This window comes from Acinonyx jubatus, chromosome B4, assembly GCF_027475565.1.
Source record: "Acinonyx jubatus isolate Ajub_Pintada_27869175 chromosome B4, VMU_Ajub_asm_v1.0, whole genome shotgun sequence".
Taxonomy (NCBI): domain Eukaryota; kingdom Metazoa; phylum Chordata; class Mammalia; order Carnivora; family Felidae; genus Acinonyx; species Acinonyx jubatus.
In genome coordinates, this window is record NC_069387.1 from 102,199,464 (window position 1) to 102,220,915 (window position 21,452).

At 37.6% G+C, this 21,452-nt stretch overlaps 1 protein-coding gene across 2 annotated transcripts in view; it reads left to right on the top strand.

The window, feature by feature from the left end:
- ACSS3 (acyl-CoA synthetase short chain family member 3) overlaps positions 1-21,452 on the top strand; it is a 152,094-nt gene that overhangs the window by 62,144 nt on the left and 68,498 nt on the right. Inside the window, exons 1-3 of one of the 2 annotated variants that reach the window (XM_053226541.1) lie at positions 1,436-1,466; positions 4,288-4,368; positions 4,450-4,545. In XM_053226541.1, coding sequence (XP_053082516.1) covers positions 4,321-4,368; positions 4,450-4,545 — 144 coding nt within the window. In that variant the 5' untranslated portion in view covers positions 1,436-1,466; positions 4,288-4,320. Of the gene's footprint in view, positions 1-1,435; positions 1,467-4,287; positions 4,369-4,449; positions 4,546-21,452 lie in introns of those variants that run through there. The other variant, XM_015063671.3, reaches the window with a different exon arrangement.

Genomic DNA, 21,452 nt, shown 5'->3' on the forward strand with positions numbered 1-21,452 from the left:
TTACTGTGCTAAAGCTGAAGAGGGGTTCTCCTCATAGCGCTCATCATTGGGGGGAAATGCATCACAGTGTCAGGTTGCCACCCGGAGGAGGTTTGCAGACCCTGGGGACAAGGAACAAGACAGGAGAGACCATTACTTAACACAGACTGTGGCACTGGGGACAGCTTCTAGAAGAGGTGACACTTTCATGATGTCTTTAAGTACTTGCGTGATGAAGTAGGAGCTAACCAGGTTCAGGAAAGAGGTGGGGATGGGGGTTCATTCTAGAAAGAGGGGCTGTCATCTGTAAAGCCATTGGAAGAACACAACTACTGTTGGTCTATTGGATTTCTTTTAAGTAATCAGAACCACACCTCTTATTTCTCAGTGAACTGACCCCAGCTATCATCTGGTGATGGCTTTCTTTTATTTACGTAAAATACTCATTTATCCTTTCTTCTTGTTCTGTTTTTTACTCAACTTGTCAGGCCAAATTGAAACACACATGCACACACACACACATTTACATATGTATGTATGGATAAATACATATCTCGTGTATGTAAATATGCATATCTCTTTTGTATAAACCTTGTTACACAGTAGGAGGACAGAGGGGCTCAACTTAGAAAGTATGAAGTTTTGTTGAGTACTCCAGACTTCTCTTACCTGATTTTTGAGATTTGCTTTTCAGATTTTTATAGATCAATTAAAAAAAATAGGATGTAGAATTCCAAGCTCCTAATCTTACCACACTCCTCGGTCTTCTCCTTTTGATAAAACCCATATTGTTTTGTATTTTTCTTAAGTTGTGGCAACCAACACTGCATACCACACTTGATACTGACATGTTTTTTGTTTTCTTATGTTTCACTTTGATGGCCCCATTTTGACGTTTTGTGGCTTTCCTTGTTTTCATAGGCAGCTCATTAAGCTGGAAATCATAAAGAATACCTGTGATGACTCTGTGGTCCTATTCTTGGGCGACTTAATAACCAGAGTTTTATTTTACCTGTATGGATTGAAGTTTAAAATGCCACCACTTAAAAATTGTTGTTGTTGTTTTGTTTGTTTTAAAGAGCACTTTCATATTGCCCCCCTTTTGCATTTTTAAAAAAGTTTATTTACTTATTTTGAGAGAGTGCATGTGGGACAGGGTGAGAGAGAGAGAGAGAGAGAGAGAGAGAGAGAGAGAGAGAGAGAGAGAGAGAGAATCCCATCCCAAGCAGGCTCCAGGCTGTCAGCGCAGAGCCCAACGCGGAACTCAATTTCACGAACTGTGAGATCATGACCTGAGACAAGATCAACAGTCAGATGCTTAACCAATGAGTCATCCACACACCCTTCCTTTAGCATTTTTGAGATAGAATTCACTTTCTCGTCTTTATTTGGGGTACAGGATGCTATTCCCACCCGGAAGTCTTTTAAGCTCTCCAGAAGACTTTAAGTGTTATGGCTAATACTCCAAAAACCAGAACAGTATATTGGTAGGTTCCAGGGATTTTCTGACAATATATTAATTCATCTAATGGTTTTACTTTCAGGTAGATAGAGTGTAAGTACGTAAAAAGAGTAGTAACAGAGACTCAAGAAAGTAAAATGCAGCATGCTTGTGTTTTAGGAGTAAGCATTGATACTGGGTAAGAATTTTTAATCTCATACTCAAGATTTCAAATATATTCTTAAGTAGTTTTCAGTTCCTGATTAATTTTGAATATTAGAATATAATGATTTGATTTTTGAACATGATTTATGTGTTTTTAGAGGCTGAACAGAGTTTCTCTTTTGCATTTTAATCATTACCTGGAAAATGTGATTACAAACAAAACAAGAAATGCTTTAGCACCTTATTTTCAGTCACATATTTAATATTATAATAAAGGCATTCTCTTTTTAAACTGAATCTTTCAATTTTTTTTACTTTCAAACTTTTTATGAAAGATCTAATGGAGAGTATGAAATTATGCTGCTCTTTTTTTCTACATCATCTCAAATACTCAGAAAATTGAAAACATCACCCAATACTTTGGAGGCAAGGCCAAATCTCAGATTTATTATCTAGATTAATGAATGGTAAAATGATACTTGACAGAAATTTTTATCCTTATTCTTAAAAAAGTAAAAACAAGTGGATCAAAACTAATGAAAAACAGACGTCACAGCTTTTCTCTCTATTAGCTGCATTTAAATTGTTTTTAATGAGAATCTTTGATGGCAACCTTTAATTGTTTTGACATTTCTGCCTTTTGGGCAGTATTAGTACAGGGAAAAATAAAAAGCAGTAATTGCTAGAACTAAGGAACTAATTTTGCTAATAGGATACAAAATTCAATTGTAAATACTTTATGATTTTAAATGTGTGGTGTTTTTTTTTTTTTTAATGCCTGGCCTCATTTTTAAGTCTTACTTTTGTGGCATCAATTGGATTTAAATATCCACTATTTTATGGGCAAAGCAACAATGGTAAATATTCTTTAAAGAAGGGTAAAGGGTAAGTCCATTTGTGAGGTAAATAGGAATTTGATAACCTATTCCTTTAAATTATCTTTTTCGCTTTACAAATGAGTTACTACTTGTTTATATTTTTTCTAGCCTTTTCTTCCTTTTTCACTTCCAGTTGATTCATTTTATCCTCTCTGCACCATAAATTTACCCAGTTATAATAATATTTAGAATTACTGATAACAATGAGCTCTAAATGCAAGGACAAGTAGATGGAGAGAAAATTCTAAAACATTTTAAATGAAATCATTACTGACATTAATTTTCACTGTCTACCATAGTATATGGCTAACATCTATGAAAAGAAGCTTCACTTTTTCTTCTCTACACAATGAATAAAATTTTTCAGGAAAAAAAAAGTGTTTGCGAGTTGATTCATGTCAAACTACTCGAGGAATTGAATCATAAGAAAAGATCTCAATGGAACAAACCAATAAGCAAAGTTCATGGAAGATGGCACAGAATATACTGGGAAAAGAGCTTACCTGGGAAAAGGCACATGTGAAACCCCCTTGCAGGAGGCTAAGGTTTCTAATACGCGGCGGTGATCAAGAGAACCAGCTGTTTGCTGACCACATTGTACAACTTGGAAAGTAGCTGTCAAATGCCTGCATGTGACATTTGCTGAGAGACCAGGTGTTTTTCTGGTAGATAAAATGTGTTCCTCAGCTTGATACCTATGTTTTATCGGTGCCTGCAGAGAGCAGCAATTTTAGTAACTAACGGAAAGTCGATTTGTTTTTCATTTCTCTGATTCACGTACATACGTTAAAGCTGCAGAGTTATGCCAAAAAGTCCCAACCTTAGTACATTTCTTAATTCCGGCCATGTTTGCCTTTACGTAAAATATTAGGTAAATTATTTTCTGTATGCAGTAATAATAATTGTTCTAAAGGACGTTTCAAAATACATGTGAGTGGAATACAGCTTTACTTTTTCACTAGCTCATTCTGAATATTCACATGGTTAAGCCTTTTCAAGCCAATGATCGTTAATGTTTGTAATGAAGCAATAAATAAGATTATTAAATTTACCATCAGTTTTTATTTGTGGTGACTCTTGTGCCAGTTTTCAAATATTAATCTTGTATTAAATTTGAATACGTTCAGTATCATGGGTAGCTGCTAGAAACTGATTCATGAAAGCTGCGGCGCTGTGATGTAACAATCCCTACTTTTGCCCCAACTGTAATATAAGGCAAGTCTGTGAGCCTTAGATCCAACTCATGAGGTGAGGACTGATTTGTTGGAATTCTAGAATTCATCATGAAAGAATTGTTCAGCTCTAATACTGTGCTAGCACAATCCCTAGTGTAGCATTGTAACGAGGCTCCAGTTAGAATATGACTTTGCTTCTTCTAAGCATCCTATTAATATTCAATCATATAATGGAATAGCCATCCTTATGTTAGTCTGTCTGAAGAGCACAGCTACCTTTGATTTTTCTGTATACACCATTTGAGAATTTCCGTTTTCATTCTGGAAATATGCCTGCAAATGTAATGTTAATTTATGTCACCACTGGGAAAAAAATTTTTATTGCATGTAATTCTGTGAAGTCGTAAGTTTTCTTTAGAAAGTCAAGAATGGTCTGTGAGAATGGATTCTACAAGTGAACTGATGTGGACATTATTAATGGGGGAACCAAATAAATATTGAAGTAAATACAATTGGATGAAAACCAAATACGTACTTTATAGAATATAAAAGACTTTAAGCAGGAACTTTTTGAGATGGATAGTGTGAAGGCAGAGAATCTTTTAACACATCGTTTATCGATGTTAACCTCATGTTTTCTCTCTTTTAGGGTGTGGTTAGACCCACTGGGGGATATGCTGTGATGCTAAACTGGACAATGTCTTCTATATATGGACTTAAACCTGGAGAGGTAATCATGGTTTTAAATTCATGTTACAGGAACATTTCTCTGATGAACGTATATGTATTTTATTACCTTCTTATTTTTTAGGTATGGTGGGCAGCCTCTGACTTAGGCTGGGTTGTTGGACATTCCTATATCTGTTATGGACCTCTTCTACATGGGAACACAACAGTTTTATATGAGGTAATAAGATGAAATTAATACCATCTAAATTTTTTTAACTGAAGGTTTTAAAGAAGTGGTTTCTAAGTGGGAACCGAAAAATTTGGATTTGGGGCATGACACTTTTTTATATCTTCTTCCAGTTAAAAATAGGATATCAAAAGAGAATGGAATACAGAAAATAATAGCCAGCTATTAAAATTGTGCTGAACAAAACCAGCAAAAATTATATTATGAAAAACATATACTCATCAGCTTGATGTCTATCCCTAACGGATTTCTAGAAAGTATTATACAAAGGCATTGCAATAAAATAAATGTTTTTTTTTTTAAATAAGGATTCTCTTTGAAGTAAACAAATTAAGCCTCAACACCGAATCCCTATTATGAATTATGGTGTTAGTAACATACACGTAACAGAGTTGAAGGTGCCATTGTAAGTATTTATATTTAGAAATATAAGCTGCCTTTAGAACTGAAGAACATACAATTCTTGTGCATTTACCATTGGCCTTTTATTACTTCTTGAGTTTATTTGAAACATGATTTTAACACTATGAAAGGGGCTTGGTGGGGTTTTTTTTTTTTTTTTTGGAATGATGTACTCAAGAGGAATGTAGATGCTTTACAAATATTTTTGTGTAAAGGAGTGAATGTAATAGCTACATTCTTAAACCTTTTATCTGAATTCTGGTTTCCTTCATACCAAGTGTAAATATCTTCAATTCTTTCTGATAACAAAACAAAGCTTTTAGACCTTTGCCCACTTCTAGCTATCCCATCTTTATTTTCTTCTCCACTAAACTCCTTGAAAAAAAAAATACCCAGTTCACACTGTGCGAATTTCGTATTCTTCTAGTTCGTCTTTATCCCACTGTGGTCCAATTTTTATCCACATGACTTCATAGAAGCTGCTGCAGCAGAGGTCAACAGTGACTTCTTAAGTGACCAAGTCAAAAAGTCTTCAATCTGATTTAATTTTCACTCTTTTAGTGCATCAACCGTGCTATTTGCTGCAAGTAATTATTTCTCCTCTTGAGCTCCCTGCCCTTTTGCTATTTGTTCAGGCTGTTTCTTTTGCCTGGCATGACTTTTCCTGTGTCTTTCCTTCCCTTCCAATCTTGAAGACTCTGCTTAGACGTTATCATCTCTCCAAAGTTTCCTCTTACATTCTTTGGTTTTGTTTAGGGCCCTTTCCATGGTTCCATTGCCCCCTGAGCACATGTCTAACACTGAGCACTGAGCTGAGCACACTGGTTTGCTTTGTTTATATCCAGTAGCGTGTGAGATCTTCAAAAACCAGTCTCCCAGCACAGTGTGTAGCAAACACTGAACACTCAATAAATGCTCATGGAACTAAATTGAGCTCCACTCCTTTGTTCTCCTCCTACCTCTCAAGACAGCTTGTCCTCCTTTTCCTCTCTTGGTTTCCCTTACTTTGGTCCTAATCACTGGAGGTTAGAAGGGTCTTATTCCTAACCTTCTTTTCTCATCAGATATATATGTTTTGTAATCTCCATGCAGTTGGATTTGAGTAGTACAAATTAAACCAAGGCTTCTGTCTACTCCTGTCTATATCAGATCTTCCTGCTGAGCACCAACTTATTGTTAGACCATCTTTGGATGGTCCATACACATCTTATGCTCAAGATGACAACCTGAACTTGCCGTCTCCATTCTTCCCTGCAAAACACATTTCTTTCCAGGTACTCTACAATGTTAATTTGACCTGCACTTACTCAGTTATCCAAACTAAGAATCAGGGAGTGATTCTAATTTCATTATCCTTACATATCACACCCTATTGGTCATTACATTTTGTTGAGTTTATATTTTAGTACCTATCAAGAGTATCCTCTTTTCCATGCCTCCTGCCGTATATTCAAAGCTGATATTCAGCTGCTATGCATATGTATGTTGTTGACTGGTGTGTGTTCTGTGTTTGACTTCTGATTTGACTCGTGCCTATGCTTTGCAGTTGTAGATTTCAGATTATCCTCAGATAATCAGTCTAGAGCGCATTCTAACGGGTGCTCTTGCCTTTAAAGTTCCTTTCAGTCTACCTCTCCCCTAACTCCAGTTTCTGAGCTCTCCCTACTTATGTAATTATCTGTCTAAAATGCAAAAGCCAACATAGAACTTTGTTTCTTAAAATCCTTCAAAGGGTTAAGTTCTACTTCTGCAAAGACGAAGATGACACACTTTTCTCTATTCCTGTCTCTAAATAAGACTAAAAATCATAAGAATTATGTCTAGTGAAAACATTACAAGACTAAAAGTTGGAGAGAAGAAGGGAAACTTGCTTTTAGGGACCTTGGGACCCAAGGAACAACATGGTGATAAGACTCTGGGTTTTATTTTTCCCTCATATATCCTATATTCACTGCTGAAAAAGCTGGTAACCCAGAAACACTAATAACAACAACAACAACAACAACAAAACACGCACACACACACACACCCCTAAAAAAATGTAAAGAAACATGATCTCTTAAGCCAAAGGAATAGGAAAAAGAAAGCCTAAGTAAAACGTAAAACTTTTAGATGGTTCTCCTCTAGGCAAACACCATAGAAAAATTCATGCTCTCTCTCCCCACCCCCAACAGCAAAAGCTGAGCTTAGTCTTCCATATTTGTCAAGGTGTAAGGAGGAAGTGTAACCCTCCATCTTCCCACAGGGGTATCAGAGAAGTTTGAACTAGGGAGCCAAGACTTTTATCCCTGCCAGGTGGTAATGAGGACCCCTCAAACTTGTAGTGACAGTGGAAACCATAGGAGTCTGGACTTATACCCCCTCCTGTCAGTAATGAGGTACCCCTCTTCCCATTAAGGTGGTATCAGGGAGCGGTTACTCTTACCTCACCTAGCCAGGGGGTTATCAGTGGAAGCCTACTGTTGGAAGTAGAACCCACCCAGAACAATGAGAAGCATCCTCCCACTTGGGTATCAGTGAAGGCCAAATGAGGAATCTGGATTTTTATCTCTACCTCTCCATTCCTTAATGGAGTGGAACCAAAGTAAAGCCATCTATAACAGAAGATGTAAATATGAGCCAGTCTTATAATATAATACACAAAATATCTAAGATTTGATGAAAAAAAAGTCACTCCTCATACCAGAAACTAGAATGATCTCAAGCTACTTGAGAAAAAACAATTTATAGAGACCAATTGAGATGTTAGAATTATCTGACAAAGGTTTTAAAGGAGCCATGATGGAAGTACTTATGAGCATTCTTGAAACAAATGGCAAAATAGAAAGTCACACTAAATGTGTAGAAGTTATAAAGGACAACCGTATGGAAATCTTAGAACTGAAAATGACAATAACCTAAATAAAAACTCATTGTGTGTGTGTGTTGGGGAGGGTGTGGTGGTGAAATAAGTGAAAGGGATTAAGAAGTACAATCTTGCAGCTATCAAATAAGTCACAGAGATGAAAAATACAGCATAAGGAATACAGTCAATAATATTATAATAATGCTGTATGGTGACAGTGACAGATGGTGACTACACTTCTCATGGTGAGGATCATGTAATGTATATAAACTTGTCAAATCACTTTGTTGTATGCCTGAAACTAATATAACATTGTATGTCAACTATAACTCAATAATAAATTTAAAAACACAAAGCAAAACACCTCAGTGGATGGGCTCAATGCCAGAATGGAGGGAGGGGGAAGAAGAATCAGTAAACTGGAAGAAGGAACAATAGAAGTTACCCAATGAAAACAAGAGAAGGAAAATAGACTGGAAAGAAAAATTAGCAGAGCTCCAGGGACATGTGGAATGATGACACAAGATCTAGCTTTTTTGATATTCGCGTCACGAAAGGAGAGGAGAAAGGGGTCAGGCTGAAAAAATAATGAAAATTCACACCTTCTTAAATTTAGCCAAAACTATACATCTATAGATTCAAGAAACAGAGTAAACCTCCAGACCGGATTAGTCTACAGAAACACACACACACACACACACACACACACACACAGACACACACACAAATCATAAATTTCTGAACACTAAAGACAAAAAGTAATCTTGAGACCAATGGGAAAGAAAGAATACCTTATCTATGAGGAAAAGCCATTTGAATGACAGGATTTTTCTTTGGAGGCCAGAGTAAAGTGACACATTTTTCAAGTTTGGAAAGTAAGGAATTGTCAATCCAGAATCCTATATCCATCAAAAGATACTTTGGAAATAAAGAAGAAAGAAAGACATTCTCAGGATGAATAAAAACTTATAAGAATTTGTCACCACAGGCCTCCCTCAAAGGAATGGCCAATGGCCAGTACTTAATGGTAAAAGAATTAATACTCCTCTTATGTCTAGACCAAGGCTAGGATGCTCACTCTCACCCTCTATTTCAACATAGTTCTGGAAACAAAAACAAAAACATTTCAGAAAGGAAGAAATAAAATTGTCTCTATTTGAGTCTGCACGATTATCTATGTAGAAAATTATAGAACATATAAAAACACATAATAAGTGAATTCAGTCAGGTCTCAGTATACAAGGTAAACACAAATATCAACTGTATTTCTGTATACTAGCAATGAACGTTTGTGGTTATGAAAAGGCAACAGGAGGAATCCATATGGAGATGGAACTGTTCTGCATCTCAACTATATCAATATCCTGATTGTGATATTAAACTACAGTTTTGCAAACTGTTAGCACTGGGTAAATCTGAGTAAAAGGTACATGGCATATTTGCAGGTGAATCTACAGTTAGCTCATATAAAAAGTTTAATTCAAAAATTAAAAAAAAAATTAAAAATCTTCAAAGAACTCCTGTCTCTTAAAAAACATAACTCAAGCTTATTTGCCAGATACAAATGATTGATAGTCATCTGCCCTGTGCTATGTTTAAATCTTATTTCTGACTCAGCTTCCCACTTAATAATCCTGTTTTACAGGCACTTACGTGAAGAGAACTGCCAGTATTAGCTTGTTCCTGACAGTAAAATTCCACTTGTTCTGATCATGTAATAGAGTGGTCCATTTTCTTCAGAGATCAAGTTAAATATCATCTCCTATCTGATATTTCCTTTGCTTTTCTCAGGCTGATTGAGGTGTTCTTTGTGCTTCTATGATATCTAGATACCTCTGACCTTGTAGATTCAGTGCTGTGATACTGCAAACTTTAAGGGCAGGGGATGTTTGTCATTTCTGTACCCTCCCCATGCCTGACACAGTGCCTTCCAGGTGGTAGGTAAAATTTGTTGTGTAAATGAACCATTTCTAAGGGGATTAACTGACAATGCAAGTGTGCAAAATGCAGGGAAAATACTCACTTACTCAATTAAACAAAGCTAAAATAAACTGGAAATGAGTTCTGATTTGTCACCAGTCCAGCAAGTGAAAAAATATTGATTAACCTCCCCCAAGTTATCATCCTATTTGTGCCCCAATTTTAAGTGGATTACCAAATTAATATTATTTTATTTTTGTCTGGTTAGTATTTTTTATTTAAGAAGCCAAAATATCCCATTAAAAAGTTAAAAATACATTCTTTTTATGGTGAATAGAATACTTCTTGTACTTCTCATAGGATTATCTCTTCTAAAGAGAAATAAAATCATATACATCTCAGTATGTTCAAAGTTTTATTTTCATTTTAAATGAGTTATAGAATTTCAAAGCTATAACATAGTTATTGAATTGGTGAGTGTGACAACATGTTTCCATATTGATGAATTTTGAGTTAATAAAAATTGATGTTCTGCAGTACTGGTTCATTATGTGCCCAAGTCATCTATGGTTCATAAAACATACCTCTTATTGAATGCAAATGGTTCGTGATATTTAATGAATGAATAATGAATGAATTTTTTTCTCAGCAAAGATCACTTTTTTATATTCTGGAACTTAATACACATCTATAATTACATCGGCCGAAAAAACTTAAAAATGGATATAACTAAGTTGGATCATCAGTTTAATTTCTAGATATGTTAAGAGTCACCCACCTGAAATGATCTGTGTTTCAACATGAACACACACAGCGGATATTTAAATACAATTTTCTTTTCTGCCATAGTGTACATATAGCTGTGCATCTGTAGAGTGAAAACATATTGGAAATTCTAACTGTGGGTTTACCTTTACTTCCTGATAATTAAACCAAATGAAAAAAAAATATGTTTGTTTATTTTTGAGAGAGAGACAGTGCGAACCAGGAAGGGACAGAGAGAAAGAGAGAGGGAGACACAGAATCCGAAACAGGCTCCAGGCTCTGAGCTGTCAGCACAGAGCCTGACGTGGGACTTGAACTCATGAACCATGAGATCATGACCTGAGCCAAAGTCAGACGCTTAACTGACTGAGCCACCCAATCGCCTCGATAATTACCAAATTTTTAACACGTTACTATTTCTTTCGTTAAAACAAACAGTCCCACAGAAATCCTTGATTCCCTTATCCCCTTGCATTTAGAACACTGTCTTCATCTTTGAAGACTTGCCTGCACCCAGTAGTTGGAAGTTACTCTGCAGTTCTCATGTTGGCATCTGTCACCATCATTCCATAATAACAGTTTTTGATAATTTCCCAAGTTGTCTCTGTTTTTCCTTTTTTTTCCAATGTATGAAATTTATTGTCAAATTGGTTTCCATACAACACCCAGTGCTCATCCCAAAAGGTGCCCTCCTCAATACCCATCACCCACCCTTCCCCTCCCTCCCACCCCCCATCAGCCCTCAGTTTGTTCTCAGGTTTTAAGAGTCTCTTATGCTTTGGCTCTCTCCCACTCTAACCTCTTGTTTTTTTCCTTCCCCTCCCCCATGGGTTTCTGTTAAGTTTCTCAGGATCCATATAAGAGTGAAAACATATGGTCTGTCTTTCTCTGTATGGCTTATTTTGCTTAGCATCACACTCTCCAGTTCCATCCACGTTGCTACAAAGGGCCATATTTCATTCTTTCTCATTGCCACGTAGCACTCCATTGTGTATATAAACCACAATTTCTTTATCCATTCATCAGTTGATGGACATTTAGACTCTTTCCATAATTTGGCTATTGTTGAGAGTGCTGCTATAAACATTGGGGTACAAGTACCCCTATGCATCAGTACTCCTGTATCCCTTGGTTAAATTCCTAGCAGTGCTATTGCTGGGTCATAGGGTCGGTCTATTTTTAATTTTTTGAGGAACCTCCACACTGTTTTCCAGAGTGGCTGCACCATTTTGCATTCCCACCAACACTGCAAGAAGGTTCCCGTTTCTCTACATCCTCTCCAGAATCTATAGAGACTATAGATTTGTTCATTTTGGCCACTCTGACTGGCGTGAGGTGATATCTGAGTGTGGTTTTGATTTGTATTTCTCTGATGAGGAGTGACGTTGAGCATCTTTTCTTGTGCCTGTTGGCCATCTGGATGTCTTCTTTAGAGAAGTGTCTATTCATGTTTTCTGCCCATTTCTTCACTGGGTTATTTGTTTTTCAGGTGTGGAGTTTGGTGAGCTCTTTATAGATTTTGGATACTAGCCCTTTGCCCGATGTGTCATTTGCAAATATCTTTTCCCATTCAGTTGGTTGCCTTTTAGTTTTGTTAATTGTTTCCTTTGCTGTGCAGAAGCTTTTTATCTTGATGAGGTCCCAATAGTTCATTTTTGCTTTTAATCCCCTTGCCTTTGGGGATGTGTCAAGTAAGAAATTGCTGCGGCTGAGGTCAGAGAGGTCTTTTCCTCCTTTTTCCTCTAGGGTTTTGATGGTTTCCTGTCTCACATTCAGGTCCTTTATCCATTTTGAGTTTATTTTTGTGAATGGTGTCAGAAAGTGGTCTAGTTTCAACCTTCTGCATGTTGCTGTCCAGTTCTCCCAGCACCATTTGTTAAAGAGACTGTCTTTTTTCCATTGGATGTTCTTTCCTGCTTTGTCAAAGATGAGTTGGCCATACGTTTGTGGGTCTAGGTCTGGGGTTTCTATTCTATTCCATTGGTCTATGTGTCTGTTTTTGTGCCAATACCATGCTGTCTTGATGATGACAGCTTTGTAGCAGAGGCTAAAGTCTGGGACTGTGATGCCTCCTGCTTTGGTCTTCTTAAAATTACTTTGGCTATTCAGGGCCTTTTGTGGTTCCATATGAATTTTAGGATTGCTTGTTCTAGTTTTGAGAAGAATGCTGGTGCAATTTTGATTGGGATTGCATTGAATGTGTAGATAGCTTTTGGTAGTATTGACATTTTGACAATATTTATTCTTCCAATCCATGAGCAGGGAATGTTTTTCCATTTCTTTATATCTTCTTCAATTTCCTTCATAAGCTTTCTATAGTTTTCAGCATACAGATCTTTTACATCTTTGGTTAGATTTATCCCTAGGTATTTTATGTTTCTTGGTGCAATTGTGAATGGGATCAGTTTCTTTATTTGTCTTTCTGTTGCTTCATTATTAGCGTATAAGAATGCAACTGATTTCTGTACATTGATTTTGTATCCTGCAGCTTTGCTAAATTCATGGATCAGTTCTAGCAGACTTTTGTTGGAGTCTATCGGATTTTCCATGTATAATATCATGTCATCTGCAAAAAGCGAAAGCTTAACTTCATCTTTGCCAATTTTGATGCCTTGATTTCCTTTTGTTGTCTGATTGCTGATGCTAGAACTTCCAACACTATGTTAAACAACAGCGGTGAGAGTGGACATCCCTGTCGTGTTCCTGATCTCAGGGAAAAAGCTCTCAGTTTTTCCCCATTGAGGATGATGTTAGCTGTGGGCTTTTCATTAGTGGCTTTTATGATCTTTAAGTATGTTCCTTCTATCCCGACTTTCTTGAGGGTTTTTATTAAGAAACGTTGCTGAATGTTGTCAAAAGCCTTTTCTGCATCGATTGGCAGGATCATATGGTTCTTCTCTTTTCTTTTATTAATGTGATGTATCACGTTGATTGATTTGCGAATGTTGAACCAGCCCTGCATCCCAGAAATGATTCCCACTTGATCATGGTGAATAATTCTTTTTATATGCTGTTGAATTCGATTTGCTAGTATCTTATTGAGAATTTTTGCATCCATATTCATCAGGGATATTGGCCTGTAGTTCTCTTTTATTACTGGGTCTCTCTCTGGTTTAGGAATCAAAGTAATACTGGCTTCATAGAATGAGTCTGGAAGTTTTCCTTCTCTTTCTATTTTTTGGAATAGCTTGAGAAGGATAGGTATTATCTGTGCTTTCAACGTCTGGTAGAAGTTCCCTGGGAAGCCATCTGGTCCTGGACTCTTATTTGTTGGGAGATTTTTGATGACTGATTCAATTTCTTTGCTGGTTATGGGTCTGTTCAAGCTTTCTATTTCCTCCTGATTGAGTTTTGGAAGTGTGTGGGTGTTTAGGAATTTGTCCATTTCTTCCAGGTTGTCCAGTTTATGGGCATATAATTTTTCATAGTATTCCCTGATAATTGCTTGTATCTCTGAGGGATTGGTTGTAATAATTCCATTTTCATTCATGATTTTATCTATTTGGGTCATCTCCCTTTTCTTTTTGAGAAGCCTGGCTAGAGGTTTATCAATTTTGTTTATTTTTTCAAAAAACCAACTCTTGGTTTCATTGATCTTCTCTACAGTTTTTTTTTTAGATTCTATATTATTTATTTCTGCTCTGATCTTTATTATTTCTCTTCTTCTGCTGGGTTTAGGCTGTCTTTGCTGTTCTGCTTCTAGTTCCTTTAGGTGTGCTGTTAGATTTTGTATTTGGGATTTTTCTTGCTTCTTGAGATAGGTCTGGATTGCAATGTATTTTCCTCTCAGGACTGCCTTCACTGCATCCCAAAGCATTTAGTTTGTTGTATTTTCATTTTTGTTTGTTTCCATATATTTTTTAATTTCTTCTCTAATTGCCTGGTTGACCCACTCATTCTTTTGTAGGGTGTTCTTTAACCTCCATGCTTTTGGAGGTTTTCCAGACTTTTTCCTGTGGTTGATTTCAAGCTTCATAGCATTGTGGTCTGAAAGCATGCATGGTATGATTTCTAGTCTTGTATACTTGTGAAGGGCTGTTTTGTGACCCAGTATGTGATCTGTCTTGGAGAATGTTCCATGTGCAGTCGAGAAGAAAGTATATTCTGTTGCTTTGGGATGCAGAGTTCTAAATATATCTGTCAAGTCCATCTGATCCAATGTATCATTCAGGGCCCTTGTTTCTTTATTGACCGTGTGTCTAGATGATCTGTCCATTTCTGTAAGTGGAGTGTTAAAGTCCCCTGTGATTACCACATTCTTATCAATAAGGTTGCTTATGTTTGTGAGTAGTTGTTTTATATATTTGGGGGCTCCCGTATTCGGCGCATAGACATTTATAATTGTTAGTTCTTCCCGATGGATAGACCCTGTGATTATTATATAATGCCCTTCTTCATCTCTTGTTATAGCCTTTAATTTAAAGTCTAGTTTGTCTGATATAAGTATGGCTACTCCAGCTTTCTTTTGACTTCCAGTGGCATGATAAATAGTTGTCATCCGCTCACTCTCAATCTGAAGGTGTCCTCAGATCTAAAATGAGTCTCTTGTAGACAGCAAATAGATGGGTCTTGTTTTTTTATCCATTCTGATACCCTATGTCTTTTGGTTGGCGCATTTAGTCCATTTACATTCAGTGTTATTATAGAAAGATACGGGTTTAGAGTCATTGTGATGTCCGTAGGTTTCATGCTTGTAGCGATGTCTCTGGTACTTTGTCTCACAGGATCCCCCTTAGGATCTCTTGTAGGGCTGGTTTAGTGGTGACGCATTCCCTCAGTTTTTGTTTGTTTGGGAAGACCTTTATCTCTCCTTCTATTCTAAATGACAGACTTGCTGGATAAAGGATTCTCGGCTGCATATTTTTTCTGTTCATCTCCTCTGCCTCTTCAATCCGAGCCGTGGTTGTCTCCATTTTATTTTGCAGCTCATTAATAGCATTTTTCAGCTCTTCCTGTCTGTTCCTTAGTCCCTTGATCTCTGTAGCAATAGATTCTCTGCTGTCCTGTATACTGTTTTGAAGCCCAGCGATTAATTTTATGACTATTATTCTAAATTCACTTTCTGTTATATTGTTTAAATCGTTTTTAATCAGTTCGTTAGCTGTTGTTATTTCCTGGAGATTCATTTGAGGGGACTTCTTCCATTCGTCATTTTGGATAGTCCCTGGAGTGGTGCAGAACTGTGGGGCACTTCCTGTGTGCTGTCTTGAATAACTCACACTGGTGGGTGGGGCGCAGTCAGACCTGATGTCTGCCCCCAGCCCACCTCTGGGGCCACAATCAGACTGGTGTGTGCCTTCTCTTACCCGCTCCTAGGGGCAGGATTCACTGTGGGGTGCCGTGGCCCGTCTGGGCTACTTGCACACTGCCAGACTTGTGGTGCTGGGGATCTGGCGTATTAGCTGGGGTGGATTGGCAAGGTGCGCAGGGACAGGAGGGGCAGGCTCAGCTCACTTTTCCTTTGGAGATCCGCTTCACTGGGAGGGAGTCAGACCCGCCCCCCGCCGGAGGGATGGATCTGCAGAAGTACAGCGTTGGGTGTTTGCGTGGTGCAAGCAAGTTCCCTGGCAGGAACTGGTTCCCTTTGGGATTTTGGCTGGGGAATGGGCGAGGGAGATGGTGCTGGCGAGCGCCTCTGTTTCCCACCAAGCTGCGCTCTGTCGTCGGGGGCTCAACAACTCTCCCTCCCGTTGTCCTCCAGCCCTCCTGTTCTCGGAGTAGAGCTGTTAGCTTATAACCTTCCAGATGTTAAGTCCGCTTGCTGTCAGAACACACTCCGTCTGGCCCCTCCGCTTTTGCCGGCCAGACTCGGGGGCTCTGCTTTGCCAGTGGGCTGCCCCTCCGCCCCAGCTCCCTCCCGCCAGTCCATGGAGTGCACACGCCTCGCCGCCCTTCCTACCCTCTTCCATGGGCCTCTCGTCTGCGCTTGGCTCCAGAGAATCTGTTCTGCTAGTCTTCTGGTAGTTTTCTGGGTTATTTAGGCAGGTGTGGGTGGGATATAAGTGATCGCAGGACGCAGTGAGCTCAGCGTCCTCCTACGCCACCATCTTCCCAGAAGCCCTCTCTGTTTTTCCAAATGCTGATGGCCATTTTCAGTCCTACTAATACTTGGATTCTCAACCCTTGAAGGTTGTTGAATCTCTTCCCTTATAAGGCACACCCTTCTGGAAGCTGTTCTAGTGCTCATTCTCGCTACAGGAATTTGCCCATTTGTTGCCTGAAATATATTTCTCTTAACCTTTAGATCTCAGCTCAAGTGTCTTTTCCTCCTGGAAGTCCTCTCTGACCTCTCTGATTAGCTGAAATCTTGTCATCTCTCCTAAGTTCCTTATGTTTTCCCTCCTGGTTTGTGTCCCAGATACAGTTTCCTATTAGTTTATAGGCCCCTTTAATTCGCTTATTTGCCCCTGTCTGCTCTTTGAGAGGGAAGAGATCATCTTAACATTTACATACCATCAATTCTCAGCTACTAGCCTTTAAAAAAAATAATAATCGTACTTTAATATATATGTTTCATATATATTCAGTCACTTATAGCATAAGTATTATTTCTATTGAATTTTTTTGCAGTGACAGTTGAGTAATACACAAAACCTGGAATGTGTGTGTAATAGGTGTCCTTAGCCTTGCTCTCCACATGTATTTGGTTCCTACTAAATATTTGTTAAATAAATGCCTGGGTGAAGATATCAGTAAAAAAATAACTTGAGTTGTAAGTAAAGACCTGTCCCTCTGAGGGAGGAAAAAGTAATTCTAATTATCTTTACCAGAGAATTTCATGAACAAATTAAATAAATAAGGTAATAGGTTACATTTTTAATAAGCAAAGATTTATTATTATTCATTGAACTGGACATATTTAATGTTTATTTATTTTTGAGAGAGGGAGAGAGAGTGTGAGTGGGGGACGGGAAGAGAGAGAGTGACACACAGAATCTGAAGCAGGCTCCAGGCTCTGAGCTGTCAGCACAGAGCCTGATGCAGGGTTCGAACTCACAGACCGTGAGATCATGACCTGAGCCGAAGTCAGACACTTAACTGACTGAGCCACCCAGGCACTCCTGAACTAGGCATATTTAAAGTGTACAATTTGGGAAGGCAGATTGGACTGGCCAATTGGACTGCAAACCAATTCTGAGTAACTCAGACCTTATTTTTGAGATGAAGAAAATAAACAGTGCTTTTCAGAAACTTACTTTATTAATGGAGCACTGATTCCCACAGACTCCAACAGCAGATAGACAAAGACATATTTGGTACAGCAGTTTTGTCAAAGAGGAGAAATTAAACAAACATTGCTTTAATATAGGAACTTTAATGTACAAACAACTTTAGCAACCTGATATGTGTGTGTAGGCGCATGTAAGTGATGGTTATACTCAGATATGCTTTCTGGTTTCTGTCTTCTATTTTGTATCTGTCCCCTTTTTCAAAAAGCCTATCACCTGCAGAATCAAAACCCAACATTCCTTCTCAAGGTCTAAGAAATCTGCCCGGGCCCCTTTTCTCCTCATCTCTCCTTGGGTACTAATGTACAAATGTATACCTTGTACATACAATTCAATTACAATAATGCTGTGAAACCCAGCCTTCTGTAATGGCGGCAGTGTGGCTAAGCAAGAAAACTTTACTCAACAGACATCTATCTCCCCATTATAGTCCTTTATGATACTTTTTATTTCTGAAGCATCTGTTACATTGTCTGCTGTTTCTGATTTTATTTATTTTGAGTCTTCTCTCTCCCTAGTAGTCCAGCTAAAGGTTTATCGATTTTATCTTTTCCAACAACTCTTAGTTTTTATTTTTTCTATTGTTTTTTTTATTCTCTATTTGAAGTATTTCTACTCTAGTCTTTATTATTTCCTTGTTTCTGCTAACTTCCATCTTAGCTGTTCTTTAGATCCTTGAGATGTAAAGTTAGTTTGAGATCTTTCTCTCTCTTTTTTAATGTCAGCGTTTGTTGCTATAAACTTGCCTCTTAGTGTCACTTCTTTTGTTGCATCCCATAAGTTTTGCTATGTTGTGTTTTCATTTTCATTTGTCTCAAGATACTTTTAAAATTCTCTTTTGATTTCTCTATTGACCCAATTGCTGTTCAAGAGTGTGTTGTTTCCACATATTTGTGAATGTCACTGTTTTCTTACTATTGATTTCTAGAGTACAAAGTTTCAGTTATTTAAGAGGAATAAGTTCTGGAGATCTAATGTATAGCGACACGACTATAGTTTAAAATACAATATTGTATTTTGCTAAGAGGGTGGATTGCAAGTGTTCTCACCGCCGCCCCCCCCCCCCCCACACACAAGAAAGTGTATACATGTATCAAAACACCAAGTTACACATTTTAAATACATACACTTTTTATGTGTCATTATACCTCAGTAAATCTGAGGAAGATTATATAAAACTATGTGTACATAAAAATATACCAAAATATACTAAAATAGGTTTTGCCTTAAAAAAAAAAAAGAAAGCAGCATACTATTGTTGGCTAAATTACCTAGAATGGAATGCTAGATAATGGTCTCCTTAACTTTAGCTTGGCATTAAGTCATAAACTAGTTAGTATGCTTGATCTTGATATGGCAGTTCTCATTTTTATGTAATAACTGTATCCTTGGAAGTCCTCAAGGAAGGAAAGCCTGCTCTCATTTTACGTCTGTTTGCATTTCACAAACTCTACACTTCATAACAGCAAGCCATTTCAATAAACTCTTATGCATGCTCACTAAATTAACCAGGACCAATGGCTGTCTGTTAATTCAACAATTAGCTTTGAAGATATAGCCTATATTCCTCCTTCTCAGACGATAAATTAGTTAGAGGAGGTAGAAGATTTATTTAAGATTCTGAATTGTGGTATAGGAGCATGGTTACTGGACTGGAAATACGAACATCTGTGTTATTTATCTTGCTCTGCTTTTATCTACCTATATGACGTTAGGCAAGTTAATTCAACCTCTTGGGGAATCCGTTTCTTCATCATTGAAACTAGAGGATTGACACATGGTCTCCCCATTCTGCACTTCCGTGAATCTTCTCCAAATCAATTTTTTTTCCAGAATAAGTATATTATTTGGTAACATGTTTTAAATTTTAATTCTGGAATTCATTTCAATTTTTTCCCTAGAGAATGATACTGACTCTTCAAATGTATTACTGAAGATTTCATTCTAAATTAGTGAAATTAAAAAACATTTTTTAAATGTTTATATATTTTTGAGAGAGAGACAGAGGTGAGTGGGGTTGGGGCAGAAAGAGAGGGAGACACAGAATCTGAAGCAGGCTCCAGGCTCCAAGCTCTCAGCACAGAGCCTGATGCGGGGCTCGAACTCATGAACCATGAGATCATGACCTGGGCCGAAGTCGGATGCTTAACCGACTGAGCCACCCAGGTGCCCCCCAAAATTTTAATGTTTGAGAGGCAGCATAGCAGTTAAGACTTCCGTTGTAAGATTCCTGAAACTTCCACGTATTATTTGTTTGGCCTCAGATAAGTTGCTTAACTGCTCTCAGACTCAGTTTTCTCATCTATAAATGTCAATATTAATATTACTTTTCAAAAACATAACAGTACTTTTCTCATATATCATTAAATTGGTTAATCCATGAAAAGCCCTTAGAAAGGTTGCCGGGCTATAATAGTAGAATAAATGCTGGATATTATAAGCTACTGTCATTATCCAAACATATGAATCTGTTCTTTGCCAGAATAAAATTCTGCAATATAAACACCAACTGTTCATTCCCATGCAATCCAGTCATTGTAATGCTTGAATATTCAGGTGCTCCACATTTCTTCCTTCAAAGTCTATCCTCCTAACTCTGCAGCAGTCATCAGAGCACTAAAGGCAGCTCCCTTTGGAGCCCATTAACTTTCTTCTAAGAGCCAGGCAGAGGAATCAGCACACAAGGATGTGTTGATTCTGCTAGTACCGATTTTGAAGAATGAGTAGCATATATGGAAAATAATCCAGTGATCTGTCCCCTCAAGGATCTGTCCTTTCAGAGTTGAACCAGGAGTGAAAGAAGAGTAGCCTTGATGCCTTTCATCTGTGAATAAACCAGTACATTTAATGGCTCACCATTATCCAAACATGTATAATCTTTCTCTTCTATTTTTTGGTGGGCTTTATCATTGCTGGTTTATAAGCTATATGTATCTTTAAAGAATTCAGAATATTCGGCTTGATAATTTCTTACTGAGTGCTCTTTTCCTGAATTCATAGGAAGAAGGAAGAGTTTAGATACTATCTATTCTTTCTTCATAGAATGATTAGTGTGAAAATGAGCTCTAAACTTTCCTGTATTTGCATGGGAATCAGATAAGATAATGTATATGAAATTAGTTTGAAAGCTGCAAAGAAATATCACAATATGTGTGTGTATAGTAAAATATGACCACACACATATTTTACACATAATTATTATTACTTTATATACATGGATCAAAACTTGTAGCCATTTTCCTATGTGAAATCTCATGTTTGAGAGTATTGAGGATACTACTTTAAATATTTTAAAATTATTTTTGTATTTAACATTCGTTAGATCATCCACAGCGCACCTTCAATGCACATGTCACCTACTTCTGTACTGCACTGGGCCTATAATCTCCGTGAAGACATCCTATGATGTATGTTCCACACGTGGACCTTCTGAATTCTTATCTCCTTCAAGGCTTCATTTTAAACATGTAATTGCTTGCATGTATAGAGTTACCTTCTTTTTGCAAGAATTTTGCATTTTACGTGTTAACCTGTTTTCTCTAATTTGATTATCAGTTGTTTTCAGGACAGAGATTTGCTTCCTCCAAGCACAGGGATACGTTGCTTCCTTTTAGGACTAGTAGCCGTGATGTTGTTAACTAGTACCCTCAAAGGCACTCATCAGAGTCGTCCTACCTCCTTATCGAATGGAAAATGATTTCCTTCTTTCTTCTTTTTTAATCTAGTATAACAGCAAT